At 43.6% G+C, this 24,913-nt stretch overlaps 3 protein-coding genes and 1 non-coding gene across 9 annotated transcripts in view; 2 read left to right on the plus strand and 2 right to left on the minus strand.

Annotated features, from left to right (window-relative positions):
- Positions 1-50: 50 nt before the first annotated feature.
- LOC117412194 (cleavage stimulation factor subunit 2) lies at positions 51-9,118 on the minus strand. 4 transcript variants are annotated; one of them, XM_058989348.1, is made up of 15 exons: positions 8,988-9,118; positions 8,217-8,295; positions 7,831-8,000; positions 7,111-7,247; positions 6,790-6,909; positions 6,519-6,641; positions 5,863-5,953; positions 5,384-5,446; positions 4,659-4,718; positions 3,030-3,171; positions 2,550-2,743; positions 2,268-2,410; positions 1,521-1,604; positions 1,240-1,379; positions 51-568 (listed from the first exon to the last, which is right to left on the minus strand). In XM_058989348.1, the coding sequence occupies exons 1-14, from the start codon at positions 9,073-9,075 to the stop codon at positions 1,257-1,259; spliced, it is 1,617 nt and encodes a 538-aa protein (XP_058845331.1). In that variant the 5' UTR covers positions 9,076-9,118; the 3' UTR covers positions 51-568; positions 1,240-1,256. The 4 variants fall into 4 exon arrangements, with proteins under 4 accessions (XP_058845331.1, XP_058845332.1, XP_058845333.1 ...); XM_058989349.1 differs by having other exon boundaries at positions 1,235-1,379; XM_058989350.1 differs by having other exon boundaries at positions 1,224-1,379.
- Positions 9,119-9,375: 257 nt separating this feature from the next.
- On the plus strand, positions 9,376-19,182 carry LOC117430684 (U3 small nucleolar RNA-associated protein 14 homolog A-like). 2 transcript variants are annotated; one of them, XM_058989346.1, is made up of 15 exons: positions 9,376-9,502; positions 10,064-10,169; positions 10,291-10,361; positions 10,743-10,807; positions 11,212-11,360; positions 11,740-11,895; positions 12,019-12,138; positions 12,732-12,826; positions 12,956-13,079; positions 13,857-13,934; positions 14,579-14,960; positions 15,491-15,942; positions 17,023-17,207; positions 17,913-18,012; positions 18,179-19,182. In XM_058989346.1, exons 1-15 carry the CDS (start codon positions 9,444-9,446, stop codon positions 18,533-18,535), a joined length of 2,499 nt encoding a protein of 832 aa, XP_058845329.1. In that variant the 5' UTR covers positions 9,376-9,443; the 3' UTR covers positions 18,536-19,182. The 2 variants fall into 2 exon arrangements, with proteins under 2 accessions (XP_058845329.1, XP_058845330.1); XM_058989347.1 differs by having other exon boundaries at positions 9,408-9,502; positions 10,067-10,169.
- A 1,871-nt stretch (positions 19,183-21,053) lies between these two features.
- On the minus strand, positions 21,054-21,126 carry trnav-uac (transfer RNA valine (anticodon UAC)). Its single transcript has one exon. It is a non-coding gene; the product is annotated as a tRNA-Val (tRNA).
- A 176-nt stretch (positions 21,127-21,302) lies between these two features.
- Positions 21,303-24,913, plus strand: part of LOC117411909 (BCL-6 corepressor-like protein 1) — a 28,892-nt gene continuing 25,281 nt past the window's right edge. For both annotated transcript variants that reach the window (XM_058989356.1, XM_058989358.1), the window contains exon 1: positions 21,303-21,544. The gene's annotated coding sequence lies outside the window, so the exon portion shown is untranslated. The remainder of the gene's footprint in view (positions 21,545-24,913) is intronic.

The following is a 24,913-nucleotide window of genomic DNA, read 5'->3' on the forward strand; positions in this document are numbered from 1 at the left end:
TTTTTGCGGCTTACTACAAGTTTATTTTCTTAAAGACACAAAGGCAAATCTAGAAGAAAAAAAAAAGATTTATTGTGTAACTGTTGGTTTACAAGCAACAAGATTCTCAGAATACTGAAACTTCAACAGACGCTCTTCTGAGATCACAGAGGTGGAATCCAGGTTCAGTGGGTTTGAGCAGCGGTCAGATAGACAAGAAAGGCAGATTTCAACTTCAGTCTCAAGACCATGAAAGGGAAAAGTTGTGCACAAGCTACAGTGTTTAAAACAATCTTAATCAGGAAGCAGTACCAGCATGAAATGTCTACCGAGCCATTCTGTATCTTTACTGTACCCCACTTACTGCCCAACCTCAGATCGTTTCTGCTGAAGCCTTTACAGCTGTAAAGAACAATTCATTTGTTTCCGCTAACATTCGATTCCATCTCCAAGCAATACAAACAAAAAAAACAACAACTATAAAAAGTTTTATAGTGGAGTTGAACACGAGGACAGCACCCACAGGGCCACAAGTTGGGAAGGTGACATGTTTCCATGGAAATAGTTGTCCCATACAGATACAGGGGTGCTGGAATAAAAAAAAAAGAGAAAAAAGTTGACCGATAACATTGAGGCAGAAATAGAACCAGAAGCATTTGAAAAACACATCTCTGATAGGGCTAAACAGGGAGACTATCCCTTGACAATACTGGCTTTGTCCAAAAGAAAAAAAACACTGTCGGTTCTGAGTAACTGGCTTTTGTGCAAACATTTCCTGTATTTACATTGACTTGTAAGCAAACTGTCCCTGAGAAGATAAAGAAGTATATTTGAAATTCCAGCAATGCTGATGGATGTTACATAACTCATTAAATATGGGGCCTGTGTGAGAAACTTTCAGTTAAAAGGAGATAAACTTGGTTGATCTGGTTTTCTGTACTGGAAATAAGTGTCTCTCTGTGTGTTAACAAAGACAAACTTTAAAATCGTCGAGAAGTCTTAATATTGTCTTAATCATACAGATTTAAAAATAAAACTGTAAAACAAATCTACATTATTAGTAATAAAACAAATGCATTCAGAGTACATTGCAGCAGGTAAATGCACAGCAAGAGTCTCACAGTGCTAGTATAAACACTTCTCCTTTTGCAAGACATACTGGGTGCTCTGCAATGAACTGTCACCAGTCTTTTGAGCAATTTGCTCTTCCTTCAGTATTTAGTTGTTTAAAATCGAATTGCTGCCTGTTCCTCACCGCACCTCCCCTCCCTCCCCTCTCAGGGGGCTCCCGCTGATTTCTGAATCTGCTCCTTCAGGATGAGGATGCTCTGTCTCTGCTCCGGGGGCAGCATGGCGATCTGCTCGGGGGTCAGCTGGAGGACCTGCATGATCAGGGCAGCCTGGACACACGCACAGGGGACAGGGCGGTTAGTTACACGCACTGCTATTGACAATACCTGACAAACCACTTTCACAAGCTCTCCTGTCACTTTACCACTACGGGGAACTTTCTAGAGTGTAAAGTGAACTGAAGGGCTCACCTTCTCATGGTCCTGCGGGGTCACCTGACTCTGGGCAGGGCTGAAACCTCCCGGCTGCGCCCCCACAGGGAGACCGGGCGCTGGCTGCAATACAACAAACACATCAGAGGTGACTCCGAAACCAGAACACTTCTAATGGCGTGTGGTCCAGTGGTTAAAGAAAAGGGCTTGTAACCAGGACGTCCCCGGTTCAAATCCCACCTCAGCCACTGACTCATTGTGTGACCCTGAGCAAGTCACTTAACTTCCTTATGCTCCGTCTTTCGAGTGAGGCGTAGTTGTAAGTGACTCTGCAGCTGATGCATAGTTCACACACCCTAGTCTCTGTAAGTCGCCTTGGATAAAGGCGTCAGCTAAATAAACAAATAATAAATAATACTGGTGATTGTAACGTTGCTGAGGGCCTGTGTAATGTGTAATCAGTAGTCCTGTCATCTCCAACAGCTTCATGTACTGTGTGGGGATCACTCTTGGTCTCTGTGCTGGATTCTTGTTGCCATTGTTTTATTTGTGATCACATTGTGGCAATTTAGACTTCTCTTGGCAGAGGAAAGTCCATTTGTAATTTTCAAACGGTATTCCTGTTATGCCTTTTCTTCATTCTTGAAATGTGGGTTTCTAACCTTGACTCACCCTGATCCTTGTCAAATGATATCTTCTCTAAATCGATCATTAAATCACCAAGACTAGCCACTTCACGTAGTAAACTGGAAACGCAGGTTAGACGAAAGGTAAAGAAATCTCTACCTGTCTGGCAGGCTGAGGCACATTGGCTCCCATGTTGTGTGGCCCCGGACCCTGCATTCCACCAGGCATGGGGACTCTGGGTGCAGGGACAGGGCCCCTAGGATCAAGACCCCGGGGCTCGACCCCTCTGGGATCCCGGCCACCTGAAACACATCACGGGTATACTTTATAACTTTGACTTAATAGCAACACAAAGGCATTCTTCTGTTACATTCATAGTTAAAGAGAAACACTAATGGAAACCTGATAATACTTCTTCATTACTGCTTCACTGTAACCTACCCCTGGCCTCCATTGGCGGCCCTCGCTGATCCATCATTGGTCCTCTGGGCTCTCCCATCATGCCCCTGGGTTCTCCCATGGGGCCGCCCCTCATGTCGTGTGCCATGCGGTTGTCTGGTGGGGGGCCTCGTCCATCGTGGGGGAGGTGCATCGGCGGCCCCTGGTGAGGTGGTGCACCCATGAACCCCCCCCGGCTGAAACACAGCGAGAGAGAGACGTGTGCAGAGTTAAAACTCGCCAAGTGAAGATTAGCTAATCCTGCTGCGCTCTACAGGGTGCTAAACAGGTCGAGAAGACCAAATACTATGTTACTGAAATAACTCGGTTCTGTTCAAAATGTACTTCCCATGCCAAATGCTTACAAAAGAGTGGTGGGTATCACAAAGACAAAGGCTCTGCCAGTCCATGTGGTCTGTGTTTATAGCCTACGATTCTTGGTTTGTGAAATACCCCAAGCATCAGTGCACACACTCAGCCTACCTGGGCTCCACCACCTCCCCTGTAACGGAGAGCAGGGTGCCCCCTCGGGGGTCGTTCGGCCCGTCTCCCAGCAAGCCTCGGGGAGGCACGGCTGCCACTGGGGGACCCCCTCTCATTGGGGCCCGGGGGTCTGGCATGGGCACTGTGGGGGGGGCAAAATAGACAACAAGAGCAACGTTAGCACTGTCTGGATAAAGATAACAGGACAGCAACTGCCCCACGCTAGGCATGAAAACAGGAGACGATGGGAAGAAGCAATAAAGCACGCACACACACACACACACACACACACACACACACACACACACACACACACACACAATCTCACTACACATTAATGAATACCTTTATGTGCAAACACAAGTATCTGTACGCTTACAACAGGATATGTCCGAGTCTGTAACACTGATATTATCCTGTAATAATATGCAATAGTCATCTAGAATATTGTGACTTTTTCTTCCCTGCATGCTCACAAAAGTCACTATTAACATGGCTTCTTGAAAGAGCGGTAATGTGCTGTGGAATTGTGCAAAGTGCTGGTACAGAACACAGGCTTACTTTGCAAAACCAATACAAAAACAAGCGTTAGTAATACACATCCCTCACCACGGCTGGAACTACAAAATGAATCGATATCTCGGTAAAGTAGATACAAATATGTACAAATGTGACGGGTATGTACAGAGAGACAAACCAGAATCTCTTCTAGTCCAGTACGTACAGAGAGACACACCAGAACCTCTTCTAGTCCAGTACGTACAGAGACACACACCAGAACCTCTTCTAGTCCCAGTTTCTGATCCTCTGAATCTGGGTTTCTCAATCCTGGTCCTGGGACCCGTGTCTGCTGGTTTTACTTCCAACAGAAGTAACCCTTGAACCCTTAAATGAACTATTCATTAGCTTCATTAGACCTTTTTAATTGTTTTCAGCTTTTAAACAGTTGGAGATTTCAAGTTAACTATACAACATAAGCACATTACTAGTTCAATTAAGAGTCTGATTATGTAATTGAGAATTAAGCAGACACAGGGGTCCCCCAGGACCAGGATTGGGAAACCCTGCTCTAAATAACTTGAGGTAACGTCCACCCACCCAGTATAACCAGTTATTCACATGCTTGCGATACTGGGGGCTCCTCTGTATCCGTTACTGGGGAATACATGTATATACAACCACTCTGAGGAGGAGGGGATTTTATACAAAAGAAATCTGGTAATTTGATTATGCCAAGCATCCTGCTTTTTATGAAACCACTGCACACCGATTAACAAGGAAACAATTGGTCAAAAAAAAAAAATAAATAAATAAATAAAAACACATATTTCACCGTTAAGGCATGACTTTGGTAAAAACTACTTCCTGCTGATTTGAAATCTTCAGCACAGCTCAGAAAAGTGTAAAAAACTAAAAACGCAGACTTTCTCCATCGATCCCAGCGTTCGGTACTAAAATCACAACTTTCCACTGGAATATTCAAGCTTTCTCTGTGCCAGTCTTTAATAAGAGAATAACCTTTTCACAGCCTGCCTGCGTGCCTGCCTTTGTTCTTAACCTGCTATACAGACACCCCATAATACAACAGCCTAACCCTGCGAGGTCAGAGGTAGGAGTTGCTATGGATACCTTGAGGCCGCTCGATCTGCGCCTGCCCTGCGGGTCCTACAGGCGAGTGCTGAAGGCTTCCTGGGTCAGCAGGAAATAAAACACAGGAAACAAGACACATGCTCAACTTCTTGCACTCAATAGAAAGTATATCCACAGCTCAGCAGATCAATCCCGCCAGAACCTGAGCTTACTGAGTGACTTGAAAAATAAAGACTCACTGCATTTTTCTGAGCTTATAGCACCTCACAGTGGTGAATGGCTGCAGGATTAAACTAATTAAGACTCCAGGACATCATAATTACATATATATTGTATACATAAAAAAAAAAGATATATATAATTTTTTTTAATTACTTAAGTTTTATGCCTTGAACTTAAAATGTAAAGACATATACTGTTGCACTAATTATAGATGCAAAAACTGTCCCCATTTAATAGTGATCATACCTACAACTTAGGCTACATATTATAATGCAACAGCCATCAAGACTGAATTTAGAATCGCCTCATAGTTATACAAACGGTAATAATTGTGTCTGCTGCCAGCATTATGGGTTTCCTAAATATTGTCTATCTTTTGTGGCACCTTGCTAACACATACAGAACGGAGTGCTTTCTGGGTTAGTAAAACTAGCTTTCAGGCACTTCCACTTGTTATTGCCCCTCCCCTGTCTATTCATTATGACAGTATTAAAATGAAGGTGGACCAAGCATATATACCTTACAGTAAAGAGCCTCCTTACCTTGCCCTCTGTCCATTGGTACAGGACCTCCTTGAGGAATGCCAATTTGCTGCTGCATGCCACCTATCCAGGTAAAACACAAGCATCAACAAGGGCACAACCACAAAGCATCCATTCAGTCCAGTTAGAATATACTATATACCCTGCTTACTGTTTGTAACAGGCAAACGCAAATCAGCAGACTATCAAGACAAATCTTCCCACGTATATTCAGGTAGCTCTGCATATCAGAACAAACACACTAGTTCCCTCTGGTGGCCACACAGATGAATACATTTTGAAATGCTACTTAAACTTTCCTTTGGTGGCACACTGGGGTGGGTGCACATTGAAAGCTGAGAGAACCGTCCTACCACATGCCAGCTTGGCCAGTCAGTTTGGACATTGAGATTAATTGGCAAAGCTTTTTAATCAACCATTTCTTTCATCTAGCTTTAGCTTGGTGTTTGAATCTCAGACGGCTCCCCCTTCTCTCTTACCTGCTGGACCCAGAGTGCCTGGCACCGCCACCCCTCCCAAGATTTGAGCAGGCTGCATCATCTGAGGGGCTCCGTTCACATGCATGCCCACCTGAGAAGGAAGAACAAGCAGAAAAGATTGCAGCAAAAAATACACAGATCACTTAGAAACTAACCAGCATGCCAGCATACTTCCAGCAACAGCTTTCAAGAAGTTTCCTGGCACATGGTGGAGATACTGTTCCCAGAAACAAGGAAGCATGTTTCCTGGACTACACCTAGCTTCTGCCTTCAGAAAAACTCTCCCACAAATATTCGGACAAACAGATAAGCTTCTTGGAGCATGTACAGCATTAAAGTGACTATGATATAAACTGTGAAAATAGAAAGTGTAACTAATTTGTATGCAGAAAGCCAAGAATCTAAATATTGCTGCTGGGTGCAACAATAAACAGCATCCAAGTGCAGACATATCTATTTGGTGTACTTCATGGCTATAACAAATTCTGGGTTTTTAAAATAGGTAATGCATCCATCACTTCAAACCACACAAATAAATGAATTAAAAGACATTTTAACGAGCTAAACAGTATCTACTTAACGTACTTTCTTATGTGTTATATTAAAATAGGTAGTATTCTCTTTTCTATCCAGAGTCGGGTGCCACTTGCTCTCACCATTTGCTGAGGCTGAGAAGCTGGAGGGTTGGGCTGGTTGAGGGGCAGGTTTGGAACAGATCCTGGACCTGGCTGGCTGCTGGGAATCAGGGGCTGGATGTTCGTGGGCCGGTGAAGCACTTTCTAAAAAAAACAACAATAATATATATATATATATATATATATATATATATATATATATATGTATGTGTGTGTGTGTGTGTGTGTGGATCCATCTGTATTTTTTTTTTACAGAGAGAAGCATGAACACTCTGCCATGGGCATGCCTTACAAGTGCGATTTCGGGGTCCACAATCCTCATGACCACCTGTGCCTGCAGCAAGGCGTACGCCAGCTGGGGGTTCTGGAGAAGCATGTTCCGGGCTTCCTGGGAGCTGTTCTGAACACACAGCTGGGGAGAGAAATAAAAAGCTGCTTGAGAGTCACTCAAGCACCCCTGCGTTCTGTGGATTTACTAGAAGATCAACCATTCTTTAACATCATGACAGATTACAATTAAACTAGGAAGAAAAAAACCCATAAACTTAAAAGAAACGCTTTCCATGATCATCATCCCTGGTGAATCTGGTTATCGGTTGGTGGCGATACCTACTTTCATCTGTTTCATCAGCTCAAACATCTGCTCTGGGGGGAGGCTGGCGACAGCGCGGCTGATTGACTCGGGGGCTTCTTCAGAGTTACAGGGCTCTCCGTACGGTGATTCAATTACCGGGGCACAGGTGCCCAGACCTGAGACAGACGGCAAAGCAAGGGTCACACTTCAACTGCTTCACAACGACCTGCCAGCTCCCTCTTGAGACTGGAGAGAACAAGGACGGATGAAAACATCTTGGAACGAATTGGCATTCCAGCAATTCAATTCATCTGGCCGAGAAAACAATTCATTACAATCTGCAGTAGACTTCAGCTTGAAACAAACAAATTATGCCAAAAAAAATGACCTGACAAAATATACCAAGGATATAAAACGGAGGCAAGTTTCAGGGTTGGGGTCAGTTACTGTTTTTCAACTGCAATTCCAATTCCTTTTTCAAATCAAATTCCTAATTCCAATTCCAATTCCCTTTTGAATTACTTCAACTGAAGTCACTGTTAGTCAGATACACTGGCTCCAAATAAAAGCAGTTGAACAATCACAACAATTATTACGTCTCTAAAATATAAATTCCAATTCCTTCAAAAGGAATTGGAATTGAAATACAGGAACTGACCCTGTACCCTGGCTAGTGTTTTGATCACTTTGAGCGTGTTCTATTGCTTGTTGTGATCATTGCTCTCCACGGCAAATGCATTTACATTAGCAGGGACTCACTCTTGAGCTCCTCCTTGTTCTTTTCACTGGCAGCGTTGTCCACACGCAGGGCTCGCCCGCTGAATTCTCTCCCGTTCAGGTTGCGCATGGCACTCAGGGCAGTCTCCTGATCCTGGTACTCGCAGAAGCCATACCCCTTGGGCTTGCCAGTTTCCCTGTCATACACTAACCTAGTGGTCAAGCACACAGCAAAAGAAAACATGACAGAACGTTCTGTAACCCATAATTAAGAATACATGCTCAGGAATGTCAGTACCAAGTTTCATTACAACTGGATTACTCGTTCTTAAGCATTACATTTATGCTTGAAATATGTACATAAAACAGTTACAAGAAATACATATTGAGGATGTTTACATTAAAATGTGAATCTATTAATATCCTACCTGAAACTGACCACCAGCCCAACTTCTGAGAAAATATCCTTCAACTGCTCCTCTGTAGCTTCATATGGAATATTACCCACTGCAAAACAGGACAAAATAAACAGGTAAGTAACTTCTCAACAACACACATTTCTAGGGCAGCTGGTAACAGCTGGTTTATTTAGCAGACACCTTTATCCAAGGCGACTTACAGAGACTAGGGTGTGTGAACTATGCATCAGCTGCAGAGTCACTTACAACAACCTCTCACCCGAAAGACGGAGCACAAGGAGGTTAAGTGACTTGCTCAGGGTCACACAATGAGTCAGTGGCTGAGCTGGGATTTGAACCAGGTACCTCCTGGTTACAAGCCCGTTTCTTTAACCACTGGACCACACGGCTTCCTATGTATCTATACTCATGGCACAGGCATCATTTTTCTATTTGTCCGATGTACTTTCTTTACCACGCAAAGGAATATGCTTCAGCCAACTATTTATGAAATAGGGTCATTTTTAGTTTTTCATAGAGTACGGAGACATATTAATTATAACAATAACAGATAATGCATTAACGCAACAGTCACTGATGCATATACATTGCAGACAATTCCATATAGTGTGTGTATGTATGTAGCTTGTAAAAAAAAACAACCTCACATCCATGAAACATGCACAGCGTGGACTTTCTAGTCAATGCACAACAAAAGAGACGCTGCTTAGCATTATTATGGAGCACAGATTGCTCTTCTCAACTTGAAATGATCCTCCGCTTCTCCGCCGTAATACTTGCCGAACACAGATCGCAGGGACCGGTCCACGGCGGGATCCCTGTTCGCCGCCGCAGCAGCAGCAGCAACAGCAGCGGCTAGACTCGCCATCTTCAACCTGGTGACCGACTCTTACGGAACTGTTTCAACGGAGGACCAAAGCGATTGTTTCCGGCCTGGAAAGACGACCTCACAACCCAGAGCAACGGCGTCCTCTCTAGTTCCAGTTTGGAGTTGGCAGGGCCGCTGGTTACTTTGGGAATAGTTTTTCAGTTTGCCTTGACGCGCCGACGATTTGATTAAATGAGAAATAAATTAAACCAAGTGAGAAATAAGTCATCTAATTATTTATTCGCTTTCTGTGCATGCTTTTTGTCTTGACACAAACAAGAGTTTTACGACAGTGGAAACAGGGTCTCTATGGTTTCCAGAAATCGGATTACGGCATCTTGGACACACGTGGGAGATAAGTCATCAATATGGCCAAGACGAGGAAAATTTGCAAAACCAAAAGTGGAGCTGCTGTAAATCTGTTAAGGTTAGTATCTGTGGGTTTACAGGATCCGGGCGACCCTGCTGGTAATGGGAATGATCAGGGATGTGTTAGCTAGTTAAGAGACATGGAAAGTGATATGAGACAAGAGCGCCTGTGTTATGATCTGCGTGGAGTTGTTATGGAAAATGTTACGGCAAATGCGATGTAAACTATCTCAAACAGGTTTAACATCCCCTCATGAGTTTGGCACATGAAACATCATAGATTCATTTTGAGTATTTAATATGCATGCATGACCCATTGATTAGGGAGTGATCGTTTTTCAATATACATTTTACTTCGTTTCCATTTGAGTTGACAAGCCATTTCCCCGTGGTATGCTTGGTTTTTATTTACAAAAACTCTTATTTCTAGTTATTGGTCACTGTTTAGTGCATGAAACGATCTTTACAAATCACTTGTAATTGTGCGCTCCACTATTGGCACTGTACTGCAGTTCAGAACCGGGTCCACCGTCTCAGCAGATATTTACTAGCAAGCAGTGGAGGCCAGAGAACCTGAAAAGATCCCAGATGTTGAGTAATAACGTGTTTGTTTAAATAGCAGTGAGAGCGTGGAGTCCAATCGCAAGGCTGTAGAGGAGACTATGGAGGAGGAGGAGGAGGAACTGTTTCACACAGAGTATGCCATCAGCGCAAGTGAGGACGAGGTGAGTGAGTTTTGCTGTTAATATGCTGCTAACTGTACAGTACTTCATGCCGTTTGCTATAACTTTACACCTTGACTGACTGGTGGCCCTGCAGAATTAACTTCTGGCTCATGCATTTCAGGCCCAGAGCGATGATGAGAGGAAGCATTGCAAACTGCTGGAGGCCATCAGCTCCCTGGATGGGAAGAAAAGGTGCGTTGGAAGCAGCTGGAGGGTGGTGCTGTATTTCAAAGGGAGCTGGGTGATCTGGGTTTCACTACCAGTTCAGGCACCCCTGACTTGTTGTGTGTCCTTGGGGTAGATTTTCAGCTAAAGCCAGGTAAAGGGGTGGAAGATCACCCCAGGAAAAAAGCTATTATTTTTGTTGTTATATTACATTATTAAATAAAGCAGTTAACTTGCAGTGTCCTCTTCATGGTAAATACTGTCGGATTAAGGCATTACTTACAACTACACCAAATATATGAACAGCAGGAATGCATTGAGGGATCATCTGAACCTCAGTGTTGAATCGTAAAGGTAACATGGATGGTTCAAGAAGTTTAATCAGGGCGTCTTTCTTTCTTCTGCCAGGAGGAAGCTGGCTGAGAGGTCAGAGGCCAGCACGCAGGTGTCAGAGTTCACCGTCAGTGCTGAAGGTAAGGAAAGAGGAACTGGTAATGCTTTAAAACACAACGCCCAGGAAATACCACAAATAGTGCTTTCTGACACCCAGAGAAGTCAACACATGTAATTCAGCACACCATCCCAAGGACTGGGAGAAAGGACTCTCATCAGGAACCGCTTGCTGTACACTGAAATATTACAGCTTAGGAATTCCTCATTAATGCACTGAGAAAGTTAATGTAATACAAGGGCAACAATAATGAGGTATGCGCATGTATTCACTTGATCAGTAAATTGCAGAAGTCAGTTGAAATAGGTACAAAGCAAAGTTGAGAATGCTGACTTGTGGAAGAGCACGGAATGCCCCAAGCCTAGGAGTAAGAAAACGAGAGCGCCCCAAAGAGTTCAATTCCATACGACTCTCTGTTGTTTGTAGGTGCTGGGGAGAAGATTGATCTGAAAGACTTGCTTGGGACGATCGGCCCCGCTGCCTCGTCAATGTCCTCCATCAAGAAGCAGCTGAATAAACTGCAGTACAAAAATAAGACCCTGGAGCTGCCCCTGAGCAGGCAGGAGACAGAGAAGGTAAGACAGGGATGGCAGTAAGACTCCCATTGCATAGCAGTTTGAGCCATTCCTGGTTTAATAAGGCTCACCTGAGCTTGGTACTTTTAACACTGTGGCTAATTAAGACTGTAGTAAAACCTGGAATGGGTGAAACTGCATTATTCCTGCATTTACTATGTTTAACAGTAGTCTGCTTGTCTTATGAAGGAAACATACTGGGCAGTGGTATATTTAAAAATGAACCCAGGCATTTTATCCTTTTAATGCCATTTTTGAAAGTGCGGTGGGGTAGCGGGCCCTGCTTGCCATAGCATGTGTTAATATCTGTGGGGGGAGGGCAGTGTGGATGTGTTAGCTGCAGGAGTTCCCCACTCACTCAGGTCTCTCTGTCCCACAGATCCAAAGGGTGGTGGCCTATGAGAAGACTTCGAAGAAGGTGACTCGCTGGGACCATGTGGTGCGCCAGAACCGTAAGGCGGAGCAGCTGGTGTTCCCCTTGAACCAGGAGCCAGGGGGGATCAAACCTGTGGAGCAGGTTGTGGCCAGCTGGAAGGTGATAACGGGATTCTGGGTTCTGTTCCTGTATTAGAATTCTTTTCTAAGGCTGCCTTTGCCTGAGCTTGTCTGTGGAATCCCGAGTGCTATTTGAAGCTCCTGCCTCCCTTGGCTGTTGCAGGTCAGGACCCCCCTGGAGCTGGAGATCTTCAACCTCCTGCACAAGAACAAGCAGCCCGTCACCGACCCCATCCTGACCCCTGTAGAGGAGGCCTCGCTCCGAGCCATGAGCCTTGAGGAGGTGAGACTATATGTAACACGTAGAGAGCTTTCATACTGACAGCCCCGCTGTAGACACAAAGAATCTGCTTTCTAGAGCTTCATTATTCAAGGATGGAAATAAGACTCCCATTGCATGGCAGTTTGATTCATTCCTGGTTTCACTGACGCGAGACACAGCTGAGCTTATTACCTGTACACTGTGGTTAATCAAGCTCATAGTAAAACCTGGAATGGGTGAAACTGCTATGCAGTATTATTTCCATCCCTGTTATTAAGCATTCCCAGAAGCTGAGCTTTTGCATGGTTTTTATATGTACAGCTTCGATCTCATTTTGATGTACCTGTGAAAAAATAGAATTTGGGAGCCATTTTATTAAATGGTCTTGTGATTTGTTAGGTTTCTGTATGAGAGACTGTATGCTTTGAGATACTTTCTTCGTATTCCCTTGGCAAGCCACTGTGTTCTGTGATATTCTTTCTCAAGCTCCACTATATTTTGCCTCCACACTGTTTTAACTACATAAGAGACACCATTTCCCCTTAGACTGTGCCAAAGTCTAGTTTGGTAAAAAAAAAAAAAAAAAAAGCAAAAGGTTTTCTCCTCCAACGCAGGCGAAGATGCGGCGTGCAGAGCTGCAGAAGGCCCGTGCGCTCCAGTCCTACTATGAGGCGAGAGCCAAGAGAGAGAGAAGAATAAAGAGCAAGAAGTAAGACTGGGGTGGGAATGGGGCTACAGCAGGGAGGACGTTGCACCCTAACTGTTTCTGACATGAAATGACAGTTTAGGAAAGTGAAGACTGGAGATAACCTCAAGTGTTGCTGCTTGCTTGGCTCAGATACCACAGGGTCCTGAAGAAGGCGAAGCGGAAGGAGGTGCTGAAGGAGTTTGAGGAACTGCGGAAGACAAACCCAGACGCTGCTCTCGAGGAGCTCAAGAAGATGGATCTGTCCAGGGTAGAGGTGAGTGCTGAGCAGGGTGACACACAGGGTTGTATTTTATCATGGATCTGTCCAGGATAGAGGTGAGCCCTCAGCAGAGTGACACATAGGGTTGTATTTTATCATGGATCTGTCCAGGATAGAGGTGAGCCCTCAGCAGGGTGACACGCAGGGTTGTATTTTATCATGGATCTGTCCAGGATAGAGGTGAGCCCTCAGCAGGGTGACACGCAGGGTTGTATTTTATCATGGATCTGTCCAGGATAGAGGTGAGCCCTCAGCAGGGTGACACGCAGGGTTGTATTTTATCATGGATCTGTCCAGGATAGAGGTGAGTGCTCAGCAGGGTGACACACGGGGTTGTATTTTATCATGGATCTGTCCAGGATAGAGGTGAGCCCTCAGCAGGATGACACACAGATTTTAAACACAGATACAGTAGATCCGCCAAAAACTCAAAAGATTAAAACCTGTCTAAGACTTCATTCTTTGATGTTTAAATGGATTCATTTTTCAATTAAACTGAAAGCTGTGTATTCGGCAGAATATCGCTGAATATCAGTTCAATTATGTTTTAAATAAACTAAACAGGTCAGTTTTATTTGTGGATTCTTTTTACTCCTTCACCACTAATTGTTTATCCCCAATCTACATTACTGTTGTGTTCTCCTGTGTACTGCTGGGTCTTGAGTGCCATTGTGAATACACAGTATTCCGGCTTTCCCTGGAGAAGCCTGCTTAATAATGTGTTCTTTATGGAAACAATGCATTGAAGGTGCTGTGTGTTCTGTCCTGCAGGAGCGCATGTCCCTGAAGCATCAGAACAGCGGCAAGTGGGCCAAGTCCAAAGCCATCATGGCCAAATACGATGACGAGGTAAGCCTGTAGTTACAGCTGAGCAGGTGCAGGGTTAAAGTGAAACGTTAGAAACTGGTTTGACGGTCCCCAATTACCGCTAATCTCGTGCTATCGTACTTAAAGTAAAGTTAGTTAGTCCAAGATTAATGCTGATTGGTGTCTGAAACCAGCCATTAATGTGGTAGTCAACTTCTTTTTTATTAGTGATCTTATAAAACAATGATAAATGTATTACTAAGGTTAGGTTGTTTTGGTACTACTGTCTATCTGGTGTGTTTAAAGTTATGGATGACATCTGTTTTTTTTAGTCTGTGGGTTAGAATTTAGATAAACTGTATAAAAAGTGGTACATTTTGCACTAGCTTGCTACTTCAGTATAATTATGAAATCTCACCTTGCTGAATAGAAGAAATAGCACTTGAGCTCTGCCAAGCAAATCAAGTACAGGAGACAGATGAGGGACCTGTGGGCAGAGCAAGTGAAGTGCGCCCATTATTACACTTCTATTTTACAGGCACACAACTGCTATATAAGGGAACTGCTTTATCACGAAAGCATTGGGTTATCCGCATGTGGCTGGGCATGAATGGTGATGAATGCGTCGCGTGCTCTGGTCCCCATGTATCTTTGCAGTTATAAATATGAACGTGTTTGTGTGCCAGGCCCGCAAAGCCATGCAGCAGCAGCTGGAGGTGAACAAGGAGTTGACTCAGAAGCTGGTGGTGCCCTCAGAGAGCGAGGACGAAGAGCCGGAGGAAGAGGAGGAGGAGGTCTTGCCCGGCTTTGTTAACGAGGCCCAGCCCGGGACTGACTACGCCAACCCCTGGATGCAGGGGAAGCTGAGCTCTGACCCAGCTGAGCTCCCCGGGGAGGCTGGTGGGGAGGCAGAAGCCCCAGCGCTAGGGGGTGCTGTGGAGGAGAGCGAGGGAGAGGAAGAGGAGGAGGAGGAGGAAGACGAGGCTCTGCTCAGGGAGTTCGAGGAGAGGCGGCGCCTCCGGAAAGAGCAGGAGGAGGACATTGTCCCTGCAGAGGTGGACAAGGAAGGTGAGGACACACCAGGGACATACCCGTCTACTTCTCTGTCTGCTCCAAATCCAAACTATCACAGAATATGCACCCCAAACTTGAAATAAAATCACTCGGAATTTCAAATTATTGACACATTTCTAGTATGAACAGTGATCATTTTAGGAAAAAGTGGTGTACTTCAGGAATAGAAATGACTCCTATTGCATAGCAGTTTCACCCATTCCAGGTTTTACTATGAGCTTGAGTAGCCCCAGCATAGTTAACAAGCTCAGGTGTGTCTTATTAAACTCATAGTAAAACTAGCAGTGGATCAAACTGCTATGCAGTAGGGGCTTTATTTCCACCTTTGTACTTTTGAGCTCTGAGTAGGCCCATAATATACAGTATATATTTTTTCTATTTGTCTGCTTTCCATATGTACTAGTGTTTACCAGCATGTGTTTGCAATTGAGGTGCAACTCCACATTTGCTAGCTTATTAATTTAGCAGCCTCTTCAGTTGATATTAAGATTAATGCTGAGTTTTTATTTCCCTCGGAATGTTAGACGCTGGAGAAGAGAAGTGTGAGGAGGTCAAGGAAGAGGACGTGTCCGAGTTTAACAGCCTCTTCCAGAGACTGGTGGGAAACAAGCCCAAGACCCAAGCAGCAAAGAGGGCAGCCAGGCCGCCTGCGCCTCAGGGGGAAGGAGAGAGCCAGGAGCAGGGGAAGGAGGACAGCGAGGAAAGGGAAGAGCCCCCCCTGCTGGATGAGACGCTCACGCGGGTTCAAACCATGGAGGATCTGGAGCACCTGGAGCGAGAGGAAACGTTAGAAGCTGAGGTGCCTGAACCAGAGAGCACCGTGACAGGGCCGGGCACAGAGACAGAGGAGGAGAAACCGGCCAGCAAGGCAGGGAAGAGGAAGAGGAAGAAGGTGATCGACCCTGAGGAGGTGCTGACCAGACAGGCCAAAGTGATCAAGGTGCCCTCAGCCCCCACCGCCATTGAGGATGAGGAGGTAAGGAACACAGTGCACACCTGCGGACCGGGCCGTTTCAAAGGGAGACTCTTTATGTAGTGTAAGCGAATGTATTACAAACTGGAGTCTGAGGTGGAACCAGATTATACCTGGCACACTTTGGACCAGATTCTAATAGATTTTTTATTTTATTTTTTACTCCAAGTCATTAATAGCATGAAACAAAATCTCAAAACAAATTGTTTTGTGACAAACAAAAGACTGAAAGATGCTTTGACACATCCCTAGATTGTGATACTCTATAACTTGTGCTAAGCAGGTTTCATCATAGTCTGAAGTGGTCATATATATATATATATATATATATATATATATATATATATATATATATATATATATATATAATTTATTTCTTAGCAGACGCCCTTATCCAGGGCGACTTACAATCGTAGGCAAAAACATTTCAAGCGTTACAATACAAGTAATACAATAAGAGCAAGAAATACAATAACTTTTGTTCAAGTAAAGTACAAGTTTGACAAACCACAATTCAATAATACAGCAGGTAATAGTGATAGTTACATCAGGATATGATTAAATAGTGATAGTTACATCAGGATGTGATTAAATACAAAGTACTACAGGTTAAAAACTTAGCAGATTACAGTATTCTGAAGTACAGGATTAAATGCAGTAAAATAGGGGCTGATAAGAGCAAAATAAAGCACATTTACATGAAGGGTGATAGTGTCCCAGGATACAAACAGAGGAGTTCTACAGGTGCTCTTTGAAGAGGTGAGTCTTAAGGAGGCGCCAGAATGTGGTAAGGGACTGGGCAGTCCTGACATCTGTAGGAAGGTCATTCCACCACTGCGGAGCAAGGGTGGAGAAGGAGCGGGCTTATATATATAGCTCAAAGAACCAGCTGCCCAACATTTCGATGTGATAGGAAACACATGAAGACTGCTTGTAAGCTCTGAGTTGGTTATTTCTGGTTTGGAAACTCTGTGTTAAATATTAGTTGAAGTTATTTTCAGTTGTGTGTATGTGTGTGTTCAAGCTGAATGATTACATTGTGTAGTTTTATTTGCTGTGTTTTTTTTTGCCATCGCTCTGAAGGGTGATGAAGAGCAGAAGATGATCATCAAGGAAGCCTTTGCCTCCGATGACGTGATCGCTGACTTCCTGAAGGACAAGCAGAAGCAGACAGAGATGTCCAAACCCAAAGATGTGGACCTGACCCTGCCGGGCTGGGGGGAGTGGGGCGGCGTGGGGCTCAAACCCTCCAAGAGGAAGCGAAGGAGGTAAAACTGGCATTTCAAATGATGTATCCACTAATGTTTTGTGTAAACTGAACAACAGCAAAGAAACAAGGCTGGGATGCAGTTTTTAAAGTAATTGTAGCTAATGATTCCATGATTCTTAGCCATTTTTTGCATCCATTCGCAACACATCTCAAATGTTCTGCTTTAAAAGAAATCCATTATAGCTCACATTTTAATAAAACATTGCATCTGGTACTACTGGGGGCTAAAGGAAACTCTCAGTTTCTGTGCTTTATTCTCAGAGTATCTGTTTGCAGTCACACTTCCTGGGTCATATCACCTCAGCAGTGTCTTCTGGGTCAAAGCATGTTACTGGCTGAAAGCATGTCTGTCAATAGAGGAAGAAGGTGATTGGTTATTGACAGGAAAGAAGCCAGTGAAGGGGTGAGGTCAAATTCACTCTCCAAGTGAAATGACCTAGGAAGTACAAGACGGTCAAAAAGCATGGCTTTCAAACTGTTTTCTTTAACCTAGTGTAGTACCCGATATCATGTTTTGAAATGGACGTTTGCTAGAATATGTGTTTCTTTCAAAACTGCACATTTGGAGACCTGTAAAGAGATGTACATGGCGGAGAAGTTTGATGGAACTATTTTGTTAGCTACTAAAGTTTTGAAAATAAAGAGCTCAACTTGATGAGTTCTCTTTATTTCTGTAAACCTGCTCACTAAACCCCAATTGCAGGTTCTGTATAAAAGCAGCCCCTGGCCCTCCCAGACGGGATCGCAACCTGCCTAATGTGATCATCAGTGAGAAGAGGGACGCGTCCATCGCAGCTCACCAGGTAAGAGACCCCACGCAGCATTCCTCTGAGACAGCGAGAGAGACACGCTGAGGAGCCACGCAGGTTCAGATAGGATCAGGGGAGATCAATGCATGTCGTTTGTTAACTCACTTGAGATACGAGGGTGAAAAGAAACAACTTCCTTCTCTTTGTCTTCCTCCCGCAGGTGAATGACCTGCCCTTCCCCTTCAGTAACCCGACTCAGTTCGAGCGCAATATCCGGGCGCCCATCGGCCACAACTGGAACACCCAGCGTACTGTGCAGAAGCTGACCGCGCCCAGGGTCATCACCAAGATGGGCACCATCATCGACCCCATCGACGAGGAGGACCTTGCCATAGACAAGAAACCACCAGTCAAACTGCGGATTGCGGACATCCTGCTGACACAGGAGAAGAAGGGGAAGAAAAACACAGAGCGCAAAGACAGGAGACCCGAGAGCAAGAGGAGACCCCAGAACAAGAGGAGACCCCAGAAACACATAGACAAGAACCAGCAGCAGAAATCCAAGAAGGCTGCCTGATCACGGCACGGACAGTGAAAGGACTGAAGAAGGTCCCGCATGGCAGAGGCATGGTTCATTGAGAATGAGAAGAGAGAGATGCTTGGATCTGAACTGTGATCTGCAGCCCTGTCTCTCTTTTTTGTGTGTAGTCGATGGGTGTTTAAATGCAGTCTGGATGCCTTTACTGGTCGACAGTGAACTTTCAGCCCTTGTTATGTTGTGACGGTTAACACGCATATTATTTTGGTAGTTCTTGCCCATGAAATCTCTAGTTGTTGTTGTAATAACCCCATGGTTCTCAGTGTGAGATCTTCTCTCCCACTCAAATACCAATGTGCCCCTCAGTCCTGTCCTGGCAGGACTGACCGGGAGTTAAGCCACCACGCCAATCCAGTCCCTTCACATCTTAATGGTGGAGGAAGCATTTTCATTACATGTCAGGGTAACTGGATTGCATGAAGCAGTAGACTGATTTACCAGTTGCCATAGCAACCCCTTTGCCTGGTAACCAGGATGTGGGTAGAGCAACCTTGATATCAGATGAGGCCTCAACACCTTGCTCGCATATATTGTTATAATATTGAATACAAATATTGGCATGTTTTTGTAATGTGATAGAAACAACAACAAAAAAAACAGCTGAAATAAATGAATATGGAATGCCAGTACTGTCATGTGTGGTTATTATACTCCTGAAAGTTAGGATGGATGCTGAATGAGCTATTGAGCTATACTAAGATTAGGAGCTGGTACAGTATATCAGTCTTTGTGTATGCATGTTTTACCAACTATAAAGCCCTGTCCTCAGGTTTGTGTCTAAGAGGGTAAAGTCCTGGGACTATCACAAAAGTAATACCACGGTAAGTGCTGCAGACCAAGTCTGCATGGTACATGTCAAGGAATTTACTTTTTTTTAATATTTATCAGCTTGTATCGTACAGCACTGTGTATAGTTAAATTAAGAATAAACCCATAGCTAATCCTAAGAATATAGGACATTTTACAAACGAGAGGAGGCCATTCAGCCTATGTAAGCTCATCCAGTTGCTTGTAGCTGAATTGGTCTCAGAACTTTGTCAAGCTGGGTCTTAAAGGATCCAAGTATCTCCTGTGTCCTAAACCTGTCTCCACTTCATTTCCAGCCTCTGGTCGTGGTTTCTGTACTGCGCTTAAGAGAAATGGTTTTAGTTAACTATGTCAGCTCAATTTAACATTTTAAAGACTTTAGTCATGTCCCCCCCCCGTTATTCTTTGTTGCAGGCTAAATATTTTAGGTATTTTACTAAATGTTCTATCGTAACCAACACATGTATAGTAACATATCATAGTATAGCGTCAGGTTTGCGCATGCGCAGCAGGAATATTTCATTACTGGAATTCGGGAGTCCTGGATAATTAAGAACGCTGTTGTTACTAGGACACAAGCGTGTATTGGCATTCGCTACAGTCAATAGAGGGTGAAATACCTCCAAGCTCTTCTGATAGCGATCCTTTAGGATCTCTCACAACGACCGGATCTATTCAGCCGGTTGAAATGCCAATCAATCTGGATTCACTGCTGGTGTTGCATGCATTCCATACCTTTCCATAGACGATGCTCTCGGTATACATAGACCACTTGCCTGTCCGCGGCGATGGTGTTCAGAAGCGTCATTTTATCGGGCAGGCAAGGGGTAGAGCGCGCATATTCCATCTATAACTGCTGGTGTCAACACTGCTGCTCAAGCTGATGTAGCATCTCCGGGAGTGTGTGTGTGTGTGCGTGTTTGTGTGTAGAGGGAAGGTGTGCATTGGTATTGCCATGAGTAGACCTTAAATGTTGTTGCGTTGTGTATGACTTTCTAAACATACCTTTATTTTATAAATCCTTTACTCTTTTATAGTTAAATATATTCGATTTCTATACTGAGGTTATCAAGTACTACAAAAAAACTGATAAAAACAAATGACCAAAACAAAACCTCATTTTATTTGCTTTTTCTAATGTGTTAATAATCCGTGTACAGATACGCGCTGCGATTTTTAGCAATTTATTTAAAAGTGACGCATGTGAGATTTAAAAAATTAAATGAATCAGTTTCTCGGATTTCAAAAATATGTAGCATTTCATTTGTTCATTGTTTTTGTTAAAAACCACTGTTTCTAACAAACTTGCTTGTCATTTATTAGTCATTTTCACTTAGTTTTAAAAAGTACTGACTTTAACATAGTTAATAAAAACAACCACGGGAGGGCGCGTTGATGCCTACTTTTATATCAAAACATGTTTAACGTCTGCATTCAATATTTAGATGTTAATGTTTAATTGGTGATACTTGCATTCAATAGTGCATACAAAATAATAATGAATATATAGGTTTTAAACAATTAGTGCATTAGCCACGATATTTGAACTTCTTTAGTCGTGCATTTACACAGGCTGTAGTTTGTAGTCTTTTTGTTCCAGGTATAAAAAAAATATATATATATTATATTTTTAATTGCAGTGATTGTTTTTATAAAAGGACGTGTGACGTTGTAAAATAAAAGCGGGAGTTGGTTCCACTGGGGCTCGAACCCAGGACCTTCTGCGTGTAAAGCAGACGTGATAACCGCTACACTATGGAACCAGCTACACGCAAACCAGTTAACGAATCATGATAATGCAATTTACATTGCGTATTGTGAACGTGTAAATGTGAACGCACTCGGCCAATCCAACATTTGCTTGTCATTTGTGTCCTCATTATTTAGCTGAGGACGGCAGCCAATGAACCTCCGAAAGACAATTATTGTAGTACGATTTGATGTAGGTTTCATAGCACGCGTGGATTAGCTAAATAAACCCCACAATCAAAAGGGGATGGGAACGGCTAAGGATCAGGAACACAAACAATCAAGTGCAGCCTTCACAATTTCTTTAAGTTCTTCACTGCAAATTGCAGCCTACAGCTTCTGTGTAATTCAGACCGAAAAAGCAGTCGTTGCCTCACAACTTGAGGAATTTGATCCGCTGCCGGAGAAACTAAAGGGGGCTGGATTAAAAAGGTAAGCACCCTATCTGCACGGATCGACTACATTTCTAAATGATTATACATAATGATTTCATATCGTAGCGACTGGGGTTAATAATAGCTGTTTCTTCAGAATGCATTCTTGTTATTTTGAAAAGTAACAAACAAGGGGAAAAACAGCATTTTTTTTGCCCGTAACGATCGGTGTTCACCAGTGCAGAGTCCACGACCATGGCCTCCCATCAAGTCCCAGTCGCTCGTTGCCCGGTTCAGAAGAAATCGCTCCGATAGGCTCTCGTGTTAATGGGAGATGCGCGCCGTTGTAGTTATGCAAGAGTGACAATGTCTTTATTGGGACAGCCTTTTCTTTTAGCGACTGGATGTTTTGAATATATCTCCGATCCTAGACACACACACGCTAGACTACCTTATGGACGCGTCTTGGTTCCAAGACCAGCTGGTTGTAAGATGGACTGCCCCCGTTATCTTGGGCAATGCTTTTGAAAGTCTAACCGAATTTACATAAGCTAAGTGCAACCCGCTCAGCACGTGTTTGCAGTGACACTGGCAAAATGAGGCAACACCGCTGACGGAAAACACATCATGTATACGCCAACTACTCTACAAACAACTAGAATAAACAATGCGATCGTGACTGGATGCGTCACATATGAACAATACTGTGCAACAGTGACCTAAGTGTGCTACTGCGATTTTCCATTTAGATGAGACTGAATCTTACCCCAGTGGACAGAGCTGCGTCAGACGTCTCGTATGTGTTTATTATTACAGTAAATGCATTAATAAATAAAACCTCACCAGGAGAAATATTTCACATTTCAAAAACACTAACGGTGTTTGTGCACTATGTGGCGATATTGTCATTCTTTCTCATTTTGACGTGACATAAAAAACATCTGTTATGGATTCTTATTCCTGGTTTACTTAAAATAGTGTCCGGCAGCGGCAACCGCACCCCAGTTGAAGTGCTCGGTGATCTCTGCTATTGTGGGCTGGCCTGTAGGGTTAGTTCAGCCAACTGTATTTCCAACCATCGCCGTTGTTAGCACGCAGAAACACCCAGAGTATTATGACATGTCAGTCCTCTGTGCTTATCCAATCTGACTGGTTATGGGTTTCAATAGAAATACACGAGAGCTTTTTTTTCTTTGGTTTCTGAGTTCTAGAATACAAGTGAAGGTAAACCAAAAAAGGTGTGTCCCAGAATGCTGTGTAGAACGTACTGCACGAGTCCAGGGTTTATCTGGGACCACTGAGCATAACCCTGACAAAACCATGGCCAGCTATACAACAAAGGGGAGAACATGATCAGTGATTGTATGGAGAACAAAATTCAGTTTCTAACATTATTTAATAAAAATAAACCAGACCTATCATGCTTACCTTTAGATTTCAGTTGGCAGCCACACAGTATGCAACTGAATACAGTTTTTATGGAGTAGTTTCTGTAACATCCAAGAAATGACATCATGAAAGCAGCAGCATGTCTACCGGTACAACCTCTCTCGCTAAAGAGAGCAGCATGTCACATGGGGGTCCACAGGCAGAATGCTTACTGTCATAGGGGGCTTTGAGCTAAGAAAGGGGTGAACCCCTACCATACAGAACATGGAAAATACAGATTACAGCTTGATGATGAAAGAGCCCTGACATACACTCCTACAGGGAGTGCCTTTTACTGGCATCAAAACATCCCCACACCACACTTCCACGGTTCTGTGCACTGCGTTCATACTGTAGCAACAGGTTGAGTCTTAAAGGTGTAGGAACATTTCAAACCCTTCTGCTCAGTCAGGACTCTGATAAAACTGTAGGAAACTACAAGACGATACTTGACTTTGTGTTTGTATACATTGACAGAAATAAGAAACGAACGCTCCAGAATAAAGGCAAAAGTTTGTTTGTTTTGTTATGTGTTCCCTGGGCTCCACTGAAGCAAGAATACAGTGGTAAAGAATAGTGCTATTTAGTTCTGCTATATACGGTTTGTACCATAAACAGACAGACCCCTTTCAACCACATCAACACTATGAATTTATGACATGGCTTCATTTTACCACACATGAATCTTTCCTTTGTCGTTTTGTTAATTGTGTGCGGTGGTATTGGTCACTGCTTCGTCCAGTCCTGGTGATTAGTCTGGGACCATTCAGAGTCAGAAACGAGGGCATACAGTCTACCCCAGACTTGAATACACTCCTGTTTTTTAAAGGAGTAACACACCTTTTACAATATAGACTATCTAATTATAATACAAGGCCCCAACACGACTGGGGGTTGTATAACAATCTATTATCTTCTCATCGAGTTTATCATTAAACAAAAGAAAGAAATGAGAGCTAGAAAGATTGAAGTAAGAAAACACAAAGTGCTCGATTTTTTTTTTTTTCTTTTAACTTTTAATCGTATTTGCACAAACCTCATTTCCTTGTATTGTTGGTCTCGTTCCTGTTGGCATGTTTGTAATTCAAACGATTGGCTGGCTGTGTCCAACATACCAAACGATCTGCAATAAATACAGATGACAAGCTGCCGGTGTCGGTCCGACCATACAGGGACCCTTAGACCTAAAAAGGGATACAGCACCATGCTTCTCGAGCCGCTTTCTGGCACGTGTCTTCCTGTCTCAGAGTGTCTCGAATTCAGAACCCTCCCCTCCTTTTACTGAGCGGAGTTTAAAATGTATTATCCGCTTATTGGCCATGAATGGGCATAATATAATACATCGACTTTTTATTTCTTTATTGTTATTCATAAATTGCTACTGTACTCGCAAATGTAGTTTTGGAAGGACATTGCAAAACATTTGAACAAGCTGTTCCGGTATATGCGGCTAAGGGGATACGGTTAATTTCACTCAATCCACCACGCGTGGTAAGGATTAAGACGCACTTCCCTGCATGCGCTTAAAAACAGTGGGCAGCTTCTCTGCTATGTTCTGTAGATCACAAACACAAACAATGCATGCAAAGCAAGCTGACCTATGAAGAAACTTAAGATCAATAATAACCTTCTCCATGTTTTACTAGTACGGTTTTTGCATTAAGAACGACTTCAAACAGTGCCCCCCCCCCCACCCCCCCATTTGCATCTGACTGCTTCTGTGTTTGCAGTAACCATAACTGGCACTACACTCACTCACAAGAGCTGCAGTCTTACGTTTTGCAAAAGACAGCAGAGGAATGTAACGCGTGCACGAGTCAGTCTTTCGCTTATCAAGAGGATTTCTAATCTGTGATTGTCTCAGCTCGGCCCTGCTATAATAATGCACCATTGTGTTATCGCATTACAGCATCTCTTGACGTCATTTGTAAACTGTCAGGGAATGCAGAACGCATGGGCTGAATGAGAGACAGGCACAGTTCGCAATCGCACAACCCCA

This window comes from Acipenser ruthenus, chromosome 16 (genome assembly GCF_902713425.1).
Source record: "Acipenser ruthenus chromosome 16, fAciRut3.2 maternal haplotype, whole genome shotgun sequence".
Classification (NCBI taxonomy): Eukaryota; Metazoa; Chordata; class Actinopteri; order Acipenseriformes; family Acipenseridae; genus Acipenser; species Acipenser ruthenus.